This window comes from Gobius niger (assembly GCF_951799975.1).
Source record: "Gobius niger genome assembly, chromosome: 2".
Lineage (NCBI taxonomy): Eukaryota > Metazoa > Chordata > Actinopteri > Gobiiformes > Gobiidae > Gobius > Gobius niger.
The window spans coordinates 25,132,867-25,146,185 of NC_136853.1; the positions used below are offsets into that span (position 1 = coordinate 25,132,867).

Here is a 13,319-nt window from a genome sequence, read left to right on the forward strand (position 1 = left end):
CTCTGATCTCACGCTTATTCTCAGGTGACCAGTCAGGTGAATGCCGTGCTTATGGAAATCTTGGTTCTGCATTATTCTCTAAAGGAAGTTATAGAGAAGCACTGGCAAACCATAGACATCAGCTAGTGCTGGCCATGAAGCTCAAGGACAGTCAAGTATGTATACATGTACCAACTCTTTAAGTTGCTTTAAATGGAGTTTGCTTTGGTGATCCATGCATGCATTGAGTGCCTAATGTAGGTGGAAAAGCCGCATAAGTTGAGACCATTTACCATTTTACCCCCTGGTAGCCGGGGTGACTCCAATATAAACGTTTTAAAGGAGACTACACCTCCTGAACACAGCTTAAAAGCTTCCATTAAAAGCACCGTTAAGCTTTCAGGGCTTTTCTATAGGGCCTGTTTTTTTATATATATATTTCTTTCAACTGTAAAATTTAAGTGTTGGCTCCCAGTCAACTTTCTTCAAGCGTGTGTTATTATTAATATATTTACTACAATTTTTTGCTACAATCACCAAACTCTACAAAACCTACTGAACTGTTGGACTCCCTGCACTACATCTCAAGAAGACACAGACACAGTTTGCACAAAGCTTTGTCGCAACAATTTTACAACCTTTTATCGATCACAAGATTCATCAAAGTATACACTATGCTATATTGTGTTTAGTGGGACACTTTGAAACCTCTTATCAAACACCTGAGTGTGTCTGGCCGTTGTATGTTTAGCTGTGAAGATGAACAAAGACAAGTGTTTATCCCGTTGACAGATGATTATTGAGCGTTATCTCCACAGGTGCACAGTCTCTGGCATCGCAAACACAGGCATCCAAACAAATCCATATCACCCCCTGTGTGTTTGTCTGGGTGTTGAGCATATATTGTTTCTGTTATGTTCAAGTTACTTTCTAGGGAAAAGAAATATCATAAGCAATGCCATTTTCTTTGAGGAAGAAAAATACATAAAAGGTTTGCAAAGAATAGATGGTCAGATATTCTTTTTCAGTCACAGGATGCTACCGCCATTCTCATGTTTGATGCAACATCAGCGAATGGGCTTTGCTTTACTTTTTTGTGATGTTGATTATAACTCTTTTCTTCTTTGCAGGCGGCATCTGATGCCCTGAGCCGCCTTGGTCATGTGTATACGGCTATTGGCGACTACCCCAATGCGCTGTCCAGCCATAAGCAGTGTGTCCTGTTAGCACAACAAATGCAGTGCCAAATCTCGGAGGCCCGTCAGCTGGGAAACATGGGTGCAGTCTACACAGCTTTGGGAGACTTCATTAATGCTGTTCAGTGCCATGAACAACACCTCGACATTGCAAAGGTGCAGTCTCATCTGTCAGTTTGGGTGGCACGGTGGCGCAGCGGTTAGCGCTTGACCTTTCTTTGTGGAGTTGGCATGGCCTCCCCGTGCATGCTTATGTTTCATCCGGGTACTCTGGTTTCCCCTACCACTAAAAACATGTACAATAGGCCAGGATGAATGAGTGTGAGAGTGCTAGTGTGAGGCAATGGATGTAAATTAGCCTGGGGCTACAATCCGGCATGGCCTGTTTACATGCATGCATCCATGTATGTACAACCATACAACGAAATTGTGTTCAAGTGTTAGTCCTGAGCCGCTGCGACTGAGCCACGGCACCACTGTGGGCCAACTTGACCAGCATGTTTTTGGATGTCGGGGAACCCGTAGCACCTGGGGTAAACCTGGCTGGCTGCCTTCAGTCTCCTCTGATCCTCTGAAACAGTGCAGCACCTCCTGGGTTTGTCCCTGTTCAGAGCGTGGTGTCCTGCACTGGTCAGCTCCTCCTTCTTCTTCCTCCCGCTCCACAACAGTCTTTCGACATCTTCTGGGAAGAACTTAGCAGTTACTCTGTTTTATTCTCAAGTGAATGTCCATTAGCCAGAACAATAGTTCAGAAGGCATGTGTGGCTTAGCTGCGAGTCTTGCCTGGATACCTCCTCGTTTGTCCCCTCCTTGTTTCCTGTAGCGCCTCTTGTGACGCCTCTACTGTGCTGCAGTTGTGGGGGGCTCTTGGTGCCTCTTCAGTGTTTCAGAAGAAGAAATATGTAGGTCTCAAATGGCTTTAGCTCATACGCTAGCTGTTTGTTTACTTTTAAAGGAACAGGCCTCCGTTTTTCCTTACTGAGATATGCTCTTACCTGAACTTAGACGAGTTGATATGTACCTGTTTGGTATTTGTGTGTGCGCTCAGTCACACACAAAGACCAAAGATGTTGTTAGCATTTAGCCTCTCCTCCTCTCCTCTATGGAGCCAAATGGAGGTGAAGTGAAGCGACCAAGCTCTTCCACGTTTTCCCTATTTTTGCGTGCCCAAAGGTTTGGGTTGGTGCTTGAACCTCGTCTATGACTTTTTTTTCTTCTGTTTGTTTTTCTTTTTGTTAGTTTTGGATTTGTGTCTTGCCATTCGTATGCTCCTCTGGCTGACAGAGCAAAACATCTGTGCTCACTGCACAAAACCTATACTTGCTTATACAACTTAACATACCATTCTGACCTATTTTTTAGCGTCCAGCTTTTAGTTATATTTATTTTTTTAAAGTCTCAGTAATTTGGCACAATTTATGTCGTGCAATTTCACCTTGCTTGGGCACTTAAAGCCTTTTTGTATATCGCCTTGAATTTTGTTCATGCAGTTACTATGTCCACAAATAACCTGTTATGATTTCAGGCATTAGAAAACAAATGTGAAGAAGCCCGTGCATACAGCAACCTGGGCAGTGCATACCACTCTCAACGTGACTTTGACAAGGCAATATCATACCATACCCGCGTTTTAGAGCTGGCACAAAAGCTGGACGACAAATCAATGGAAATGAGGGCTTACGCTGGCCTGGGACATGCTTCCCGCTGCATGCAAGTTGGTATAGTAACAAAAGTCTTGTTTAAAATCTGCAATTTTTTTATAATCTAAAACTAAACTTCTCCATAGGATTTGGAAAGGGCTCTCCGACACCACCAGCGGCAACTTGAAATCGCAGAGGAGTTGGGTGACAGATCTGCGGAGGGCAGAGCATCGTCCAATCTCGGTAAAGGCATATTGCAAAAGTATTGATTTTGTCTCCCATTTAAAGTTCTTCAGTGTTCAGTTAAGCATTTAAAACATCAGAAGTGTAGGCATCATAAAAAAGACAAGATTTAAGAGCTTGACAAGGAGTACAATTCTTAAGTAAACAACAAAATCCCATGCTATGTTGCTCCAAATATTTCATAAAGACAAAACTGTGCGATTTTTGATGATCTTTATTGAAACTGGAGCCTTCATTATGTTCTTCTCTTCACTATCACTGCTCAGGCTCCTCTCTGGCCACTCATCATTCATGTTTTATAAAGCTGGTTCTGGTTTCAGGCAACCACAGTGATAGCTAGGTGAATCTGACCCCAACCCTGAGTGGACACTTATTTTTTTCTCCATGTTTGCTGCATTGCACCTGTCACATGATCATGGCTCTACATTGTTCACAGCCAGGGCAGTTCTAGTGTTTGCTTTGCAACCGTTAACGGGCTTAATTTTAATGCATTGAACTGAGATGTGACACTTCATTGTTGATTGTTGCCGTCACCAAAGGAGAAGTGGGAAACATAGCTGCTTTGATGTGTGACTTATAGGCTCTTGCTGAAGTTGCTGACACTCTCCTGACAGTCAAGCTTTAGTTGGAGGCTCAGATCAATGGCTTGGGTCATTACTTATAGATGATTACTTTTCTAAAGGATTCACTGATGACTGCTTCTCAACTGCTTCTGTTTCCTTTCTCCTTCAGCAATGATGATAGATATTTATTGTCCCATGAAATGTGCTCCATAGACATGTTATGTCAACACCACAACATTTGACATTCAACACAGAGGGGTGCACAACAGCAGAGCTGGGTAGAGTAGCTTCAAAATTTACTCAAGTCGGAGTAACTTTTCTTTTAAATAATTTTGCTCACCAAAAATAATTAAGGGTAAGACAATGCCTGGGGAAAATGCTTCTTGAGTAATGTGAGTACTGAGTGACTGTTCAGTAGTGAGAAACATGAAATCTGTGTTTCCAAAGGAAATGCCAGAAAAATATACAAAAATATTTTTTCTGAAGAATGAAGTACATGAAACATCTAATTTATGTGTCAAGTTTAACATGAAGCTTTTGCCGCTCAAAGATTCACTCACAGTGGCACAAGTAAAAAAAAAAGTTCCATAAGTAAGAGTACGGATTCTTCATTATAATATTACTCGGATACAGTGCTTGATTTGTAAATAAGTAGTTTCAGGAACACTTTTGGTCTGAAGTGATGCATTCGGTGAACAGGCCAAAACAATTGCTGGGACACTCTCATTAAACACCATTATATCAGATCAAATCTTTGCCGGATCCTCGTAAATAATTCCCGGATCCTTTACCCTGAAAAACTGAAAGGTAACAGGGGATCAAATTAAGCACTGCTTGGGTATATGTAAGTACCATACAGTAAAACTACTCTAAGAAGACAAGTGCATGTACTTGAGGAAATGTACTACTCGCCTCTGCACAACAAAAATAGCATGAAATGAGGTATGACAAATAAATTAGTGTTGAGAATGGCGATGGCTGATGAAACAAAACTTCTGTTAAAACAGGTCCGATTAAAAGGAACCGTTTTTCCATACTGAGATATGTTCTTTCCTGAGCTTAGATGAGTTGATGCGTACCTGTCTGGTCTTTGTGTGTGCGCTCAGTCACGCAAAAAGACCAAAGCATACTCCTATGGACCTAAACAGGGTAAAGTTAGAAGCGACCAAGCTCTTCCACGTTTCCCCTATTTAAAGGATCTATATCATGCTATTTTAGCCATTCCAAAGTTAAGTATAGGCATGTATATGATATATTGTACCACTACCATTATGGAGCACTCATTTTTGTGATAAATATAAGTGTTTTCTGGAGGTATTTTTCACAGAGACACAACGCTTCGATTCAGTTAACTCCGCCCCCTCTCTCCGCACATACTTTACCGTAATATAAATAAACAACAAGTGAAGTGAAATTGCTTCACGATGCAGTTATACGGAGTTGACATCTGCAACACAGCTTCATAAATGGCTAACACACATGCTAATATGCTAACACACAAGCTAACCCGCGTTTGGACTGACACACCGCTCTGGTCCATCGCTGTTTACATTATGGGACTTGCGTTGGTTATAAAAGTGAATCCACTTTGATTCTGGCGAAGGTTCACCAAACATCCATCAGAGACAGTCACAGAAAAACACCATTTTGGTGACAGTCGCTGAATCCCGGAGAAAAAAACAGCTTCTGAGAGAAAGACCTCTTCTTGAAAAAGGTTGAATAAACTCCCGTCCTCGTAGCCAAACGCGCTTCTTTTTCTCCGTCCACATTATCGTTAGGTAAGAATGTCCAGAATAAGTTGCAACGAGCTCCATCTTCACTGCTGCAGCGCAAACATGACTGATCTGTTCAGACGCTCAGGGATGTGTTTGTTTTGGCCTCAGCTGACCTGGAAGCACCTCGGGCACATCCTTTTTTTTTTTTCCCTTCACTTTTTTTTTCTCTTTGTTTCTTACAACAGAAATAATTAAAAAGCTGTTTTACAAATTAAAATCCGTCCGTAAGCATAGAATTAAGACATTACATTACAGACGTCGAGCACTTCCGTTCCGCTGTTACGACACAACTGAACACTCAGTCGTTCACCAGGAGAGGGAGGAGCAGCTGCTCAGAGAGCAGGATTCAGGAGGATTACTGAGAGCTGCGTGAATGAAGCCACAAACCACTCTGTAGGTGTTTTTGATAAGGAAATAGCATAACAACATGGCTAAAAGCTCTAAAAAGTCGATTTTGCATGATATAGGACCTTTAAATAAAATGTTATACGGTTGTGCTTAATGCCATGAATGAATTTACTGCTTTGCCCAATAGCCTCTGCACATGACATTATTCTTTTTGGATTGTGTGTTTTCCTTGACTATATGCACCCCTGGGCTCTGAGTGTTTCTTGACCACTGATGTAAGAAGTGAATTTCTCCATCGTGAGATCAATAAAGTCCAATCTTTTCTCATATTTCTGTTTGGATTTTTTTCCATGTACTTTTATTGATTCTTTATTGATTCTAAAAACTAAAATGTTAAAATATATTAAAGAACTTTTGCTGTAATATTTATTTTATCAAGGAATTATCCACCAAATGAAAGGGGAGTTCGATGCAGCTATGAAGCTTCACAAAAACCACTTGTCTGTGGCCCAGGAGATGGGGGACTATGGTGCTCAAGGACGGGCCTATGGAAACATGGCTAATGCATATCATGCACTGGGGCTACATGATCAGGCCGTGCGCTACCACAGACAGGAGTTGGAGATTTCACTGCAGGTGACTACACTGTCCCCACTTTTTATATATTGCTTTAAATATATAGAACCACAACTTTCTTTTGTGTTTCAGGTTAATGACCGTCCATCTCAAGCATCTACTCATGGCAACTTGGCTGTTGCCTACCAGGCATTGGGCGCTCAAGATAAAGCTCTTCAGCACTACCTTCACCATTTAAGTATTGCACGAGAGCTCAGGGACATACAGAGTGAGGCCCGAGCGCTGGGTATGATAAATAACTCACAAACTGATCAGATTTCTACTTCTCACATTCAAAAATTAACTTCCATTGTTTATTCTGGCAGTAAATTTAGGTAACTTTCACAGCTGGAGAGGGGAATATGCTCAAGCCATGCCACATTACCAGCAGTATCTTGCTTTGGCCCCTAGTTTACAGGATCTGGAAGGAGAGGGAAAGATTTGCCACAACCTTGGCTATGCTTATTATTGCCTGGGCCAATACAGGGATGCTGTCAGGTCAGAAAGTTTTTTTTTTAGTTTTTTTTTTTACTTATATTGCATTTAAGTATGTGTCTGTGTGGGCTCTGTGTAGATCTATGTGTATTCCATTTATCTTACAGGTATTATGAGCAGGGCCTTGCTTTGGCAAAGGACCTTCATGACAAATTATCCCAGGCAAAAGCTTATTGCAACCTTGGACTAGCACACAAAGCACTGGGAGAGTACAATAAAGCAGAGGAGTGCCAGCGATACTTGCTGTCTCTAGCACAAGCGTTGGAAAACTCACAGGTGACGCCTATAGTGTTCACCAACACTATTTAGATTGTACTTGTGACGTTAATGACTGCTTTTGTCTCTATAGGCAGTGTTTAGGGCCTATGGAAACCTGGGTGATGTGTGTGTGAGTTGTGGGGATCTTGCTAGAGCAGTCCGGTTTTACCAACAGCAGTTAAGCCTTGCACAGAAGGTCAATGACCAGAAAATGGAGGCTGATGCTTACTCTTCTCTGGGCTCAGTTCACAGGTTTAATGAAAAAACTCAAAGCTGCTAGAGCTCATTGTTTCATTCATATGAAAGTGTTTCTGACAATTTCATCTTTTTTAGGCTTCTCCGCCAGTTGGACACCGCCTTGTCCTTTCACAGTCAAGAACTGACTGTCCGCAAGGACCTGAATGATAAGCAGGGGGAGTGCCTTGCTCTTGGACACCTGGCAGCAGTTCATATGGCCCGGGGAGATTATACCACAACGTTTCAATGCTATGAAACTCAGTTGGGCTTGGCCCAAGATCTCAGGGACGCACGGTTAGAAGCCCAGGTTCATGGCAACATGGGCATTACCAAAATTAATATGGAATTATTTGAGGAGGCTATAGGCTACTTTGAGCAGCAGCTAGCCATGCTACAACAACTGAGTGGGACAAAGAGTATGCTGGACAGAGGCAGAGCCTATGGGACTCTGGCAGACTGCTACAATGCATTAGGAGACTATGAGGAGGCAACTCAGTACTTTGAGAAATACCTGACAGTGGCTCAGAGCCTCAACCATGTCAAAGACCAGGAGAAGGCCTATAGAGGACTCGGCAATACTTACAGGTAAGGACACAGACTCACTGGAGAAGCAGGAGAGGTGAAAAAAAAGGTGAAGAAGAAACTTTATTTATATAGTAGCACCTTTCACAGATAAAATCACAAAGAGATTATTATACTGTAATTATTTTTTCTGAACTGTAGATCTTTTTGTGAAGCACTTTGGTCAACAACAACTCAGTATTCCAAAAGATTAACATAGAAACAATCATAGCCTTGTCAACGAAGAGCTTGTCTGAACAGCTATGTTTTCAGCAGCTTTTTAAAAGAATCAGGAGATTCGGCTACATGTAGTAACAGAGGAAGGTTACACATTACCAAAGTAACTGCAGTCCTTAAAATTTGCTAATTTGATACTACTGTGATTAATGTGTTTTGCTGTTTGCTAATTTTCGACGAAATTATTTTTATGTCGCATTCAATTTAGTTTATCCTCATGTACATTTTGAGACAATATTACTAATAAGCGCTGTGTTACTCAGGTCTATGGGCAGTTTGCAGCAGGCCCTGGTGTGCTTTGAGAAGCGGCTGGTGGTGGCACATGAGCTCGGTGGAGAGGGAGGAGATAAGGCTCAAGCTTATGGTGAGCTAGGCACTCTACACAGCCAATTAGGCAATTACGAACAGGCCCTTTCCTGTTTTGAACATCAGCTTGCCATAGCACGAACTGCAGGGGTAGGCGTGAATTTTCTTTACATTCATTTTATTTTTACCTGTATAGTGGAACGACTGGAGTTTGTTTCTTTTTACTATTGTAGGATAAATCCCTTGAAGCAGAAGCCAGTGATGCTCTTGGACATGTTTATCAGATGATGGCAGATAACAAGACAGCACTACAGGTTTGTTCGAGTTTTGAAAAGTGGATTCCAATTTCAGTCCAAAATATGACATGTGCTACTCTCCTTCTGCAGTGGCACCAAAGAGCTCTGGGCATCGCTGAACAAAATGGATGCATAAGAAGTCAAGCCAGAGCATATGGAAACCTGGGGGTCACCTATGAAGCCTTGGGTAACTATGAGAGGGCCGTCGTCTTCCAGGAGCAGCACCTCAGTGTAGCTGCACAAACCAATGATCTGACAGCCAAAACAGTTGCCTATGGCAGTCTGGGAAGGATACACCACGCTCTGCAAAACTACGCACAGGCCGTCATGTATCTCCAGGAAGGTAGGACATCAAGCCAACCCCTCTGTTCATTAATTTCTTTGCGGTCACTGCAGGAGCAACCATGTGCCATGTCTACTAAACATAGTTCCAGGAACAATCATCAAAAATGTTCTAGATTGTACAGTTTTGGATTTATAGGCTGCTAAAAATTGCATTTTTTTTAATCTTTTTTCGCCAAAATGTCAGGGGTCAAGGCTCTAGAAAAGAAGTGTATTTAGTGATCATCTTCACAATCTAGGTTTTAATTTATTAGGATAAACCTTGCTGCAGTAGAAGCAGGATGTCGATCGGATAAAGGGTCTTTGGGTTGTAGCTTCACAAAGATTGGTCCTACTCAGAAAAGCTAAATAATGGCCGTCTAAGCAGCAATTAACCACATAGTCAACTGCTGACTATGCAAAAAAACAAGTGCATTTCTAACCATCTATTCATTTTTAAAATAAAAAAGACATGGTTTTTAATTATAGAAATGCATATTTATGTACACAGACGAATATGAACAGAACATTTTGGTTTTACATGTATGTAGACACATTTATTTATCTCAAGAACGCTGCAGATTCGTCGTTCAGTTTGAATTCTCTCTAGCTTCATTGTACTGTCTAAAAGGAATATTCAATGCAAACATATTTCTTGAGATTACACATTTTTTAACATATCTGATTTTTTTAAATTCCTCCTCCTCAAAAAAAAAAAAAAGTTTCATCCAAATCTGTGAGGGTCCCCTGGGAGGCTTTGGGTGAAACCACACGGAATGACCCATAATCATAATAAGCACATCAATCAAATTGTACAAAAACATAATTCCATCTCACATACAAATCACTGCTCTGCTCTTGGCCTGAGTTAAAGAGATTCACTGAAATGGGGAGGAAGAGTTCTTATACATGTTTAGAGATCTCTTTTTGTTCTTAATTGGAACTCTACTGCGTCATCCAGATGGGAGCAGCTCATAATGGGAGTGCAGGACATGGGAGGGATCTGACATCGTTTTCCTTGCCTGTTTGATGACAAATATGTGCTGTAATGATGGATATTCTTGTACTTCCATTACCTTTTCTGCCGTGCACACCAATCTAGTCAGTTCTGATTTTGTTTTGACTGTCAGTTTAGCAAACCATGCAGACATGCTGTATCTGCTTACACTTTCAATAACAGCATGATTAAAAATAAGCATAATTTTCTGTCTACGTGGTCAATAGAGCGGGGTGTGGTCTCGCTCATGTTGTTAGATAATAAAATGAAATCATTATCATATTGAAGTCATGCTGTACAGTTGTACCATCTCTGTCATTTGTAACTGTGGCTCTCAGGCACTGAATGTTTTGGCTTGCGTATCAGTATGACGCACAACAGATGGTGTTCATCCCTCTTCATGTGGACGCATAGCCAGACTTGAATGGTCAGACTAGCGCAATGTCACAAGTTCATGTCTCCGGGTCCCGCACTGATGGCAAATAAACAAGACATTCAGACTCCCTATCTTTCATCTATCCTCTCGGACACCATTGTTTCTTCTCTAGCACATGCCCCCGGTGTGTACGCTGATGTATTCATGTTTGTGTCCATGGCAGTGTCATCAGAAAATTTGATGATGAGAGTGCTGCAATGACTGCTTGTGCAGTGGTGTGAAGGGTGAACAAGAACGGTGAGCTGACGCAGCCCTGTGGTGCACCGGTGCTGATGGTTTTTATGGGCCTGTAATCACTGTTTTCTTTAGGGAAAGAGGTTTTGGGGACTGGAATGATGGTTGCTGTTTCCACATAGATGGCACAGTGTTGAACACCGGTACCCAGGCCCACAACAATGAAGGCTGAAATACCATTAGGGACTGTGGCTTTATTTGTTTTGATCGTCCTAAAAAGCTTTGTGACTTTGTGCTCTCCGCTGTCTCCACTGTCACAGGGCAGATGTTTGTCCACCTCCTTTTCTTATTAAATTCGCTGGAAATAAATACAGTATGACCCACTTCTTTGTGTCGCCTACTTTTAATTTCCACTCGAGAGAATTATAAACAAGTTCAGGGAAACTCATACCCTGCAGCACTAAACTGTGTTGTGCCGACAGAGATCACATGACATTGTTGACCAATCGGGACACACACGTCTGTCCCATGCTCGCAAACAATGGCATATCTTTGCTAATCTGGGGTCAGGGTTTTTGGGGGGGGGTTCTCCTCCAAAAAGAGGGATCAAGCACGAGAGAGGATAGAGACGCTCTGCTGTATTATAATACATCAGCACCGGCTGTTTGACAGACTCATGTGTGTGCTCTTATGATTCTCGCTCGTTATGTGTTCTTCACATTCTTCCCAAAATCTTTCAAGACTGAAAAAATCGTGTAGTATGTGCTCAGCTTTATGCGATACAAACGCGAATCGAGTTATGACCCCCCCCTCCACTCTACGAGACACGATTCTCTGCGACTGCCTTTAACTCGCCACTACTCGGGAAAACTCACTGAAAATGATCAAAATCAATCAAAATTGGGCAAATTTGTTTATCATATATATAAATTGTTTGGAGGAGAGAAAAATACATTGAATACATCAAAGCAAAGGCTTGACAAAAAAATGTCTTATTTAGTCTTCTGTCTCTTTAATTCTTCAGGCCTTCGTCTCTCTGAACAGCTCGGCCACCGAGAAGAAGAAGCCAAGATACGTCACCGTCTGGGTCTGTCCCTATGGGCCAGTGGGAACTTGGAAGAGGCTCATCATCAGGTCTACAATTCTTACCGAACTGGACAATTGCCATAGATATATATACTGTTGTTATGGAGGGCGGGGGAATGAGATTGCCTGGTGCCTTGTCTAGTTAGAGGGTCAGGTCACAACATAATTTGAGCAAATAAATGTAAAAAAAAAAAAAAAAAAAAATCATTGCAACATTTGTTTTACTTTTAGCTAAAATAGAGAGGTACCCATAAGTCTAAATAGTTTGATAAATCACTACTGACTTTCTGCTGCCATCTGTTTTTGTTTTAGCTGTTCAGAGCATCCGTCCTGTTTGAGACACTCCGCCATGAGACTCAGCACAGTATGGACTACAAAATGTCTTTGTTTGATCTGCAAACCAGCTCATACCAGGCTCTTCAAAGAGTTCTCGTCAACCTGGGTAAATCAACGCACAAAAATAACTTATAAGATAACGGACTGATGTTGATAGTGTTTTAGCATTCTCTTTGTATCATTGAAATGTGTGTTTAAGACTTCTTCTTTCTTCTGTAAAGCTCCACTGCATTCATGTTGTTGTTTTTTTTTTTAAACATGACCACTTGTAGGTCGTCACGATGAGGCCCTAGCTATAGCAGAGCGGGGCCGTACTCGGGCTTTTGCTGATTTATTGGTGGAACGTCAGAAAGGAGCTCAGCAGGCATCACAAACTGACGCCTACACCCCAGTCACTGTAGAGCACATTCTGGACACTGTCAGTAGTCAGAAGGCCATGGTTCTCTACTACTCACTAGCGGGAGGCTTTTTGTTTAGCTGGTTAATCTCTCCAGGGTCAGGTACGCAACAATTTCTGAACTTAGTTGACTCATAAAAAATGTATATATTAAAACAAAAAACATGTGAAGCAGGCATTGTGAAGTTTCATGAGGTTTACCTTGGAGACACTCCAAGAGATTTCCAGGAGGGAGATGGGACTCCTAAAGGATTCGGTGCTGGTGTGGCGCCCTACACTTTAGAGCAATACATCGGCAATGCTAGAGAAGCTTTAGGAGTGGACACATACAATAGCAGGTAGGTACTGTACATACTTTCTATATTTGTATGAAAATACTTTTATGAATACAAAAACTTCTTTCTTCATTGTTATAATAGACACAAAATGTTCGATGGGTTGGAGTGAAACTGTTTCACTACATCTTGTTTTGTTACTGCATTGTTGATCTATAATTTCTCTTTTATCAAGCTAAGCATGCCCAGTTGATTTAGTTCATTGTTGTTTTAAAGTTAAAATGTTTTAGTGTTTAAAATGTGAATGCGTGGAAGTTCATTAAAGCTTTAATTATTATTGCCAATTTTGTTGTTGTTGTTGTTTTCTTTTTTAATGGCAGAGTGAGCTCCAACAGTGAGACTGAGAGTGAAGCAGGAGATCTGCTGGAGCAACAGTTTGAGGAGCTTAACAATAAATTCACACCATCCTCAGATCCAACTGGCTACCTCCGCATGGTGTCCAGAAATCACCTTTTCAGCAGGTAACTAAATTATGTTACTTACCTGTG

General features: G+C 41.5%; 1 protein-coding gene across 3 annotated transcripts in view; it reads left to right on the top strand.

Annotated features, from left to right (window-relative positions):
* Window positions 1–13,319, top strand: part of ttc28 (tetratricopeptide repeat domain 28) — a 35,143-nt gene that overhangs the window by 15,166 nt on the left and 6,658 nt on the right. For 2 of the 3 annotated variants that reach the window (XM_079551379.1, XM_079551380.1), the window contains exons 5-22: window positions 25–155; window positions 1,110–1,331; window positions 2,701–2,889; window positions 2,962–3,058; window positions 6,184–6,380; window positions 6,453–6,606; window positions 6,686–6,857; window positions 6,962–7,130; window positions 7,204–7,364; window positions 7,446–7,934; window positions 8,411–8,603; window positions 8,687–8,767; window positions 8,840–9,092; window positions 11,702–11,811; window positions 12,076–12,205; window positions 12,372–12,599; window positions 12,672–12,834; window positions 13,152–13,292. In XM_079551379.1, the coding sequence (XP_079407505.1) occupies window positions 25–155; window positions 1,110–1,331; window positions 2,701–2,889; window positions 2,962–3,058; window positions 6,184–6,380; window positions 6,453–6,606; window positions 6,686–6,857; window positions 6,962–7,130; window positions 7,204–7,364; window positions 7,446–7,934; window positions 8,411–8,603; window positions 8,687–8,767; window positions 8,840–9,092; window positions 11,702–11,811; window positions 12,076–12,205; window positions 12,372–12,599; window positions 12,672–12,834; window positions 13,152–13,292 (3,280 nt within the window). Of the gene's footprint in view, window positions 1–24; window positions 156–1,109; window positions 1,332–2,700; window positions 2,894–2,961; window positions 3,059–6,183; window positions 6,381–6,452; window positions 6,607–6,685; window positions 6,858–6,961; window positions 7,131–7,203; window positions 7,365–7,445; window positions 7,935–8,410; window positions 8,604–8,686; window positions 8,768–8,839; window positions 9,093–11,701; window positions 11,812–12,075; window positions 12,206–12,371; window positions 12,600–12,671; window positions 12,835–13,151; window positions 13,293–13,319 lie in introns of those variants that run through there. The other variant, XM_079551381.1, reaches the window with a different exon arrangement.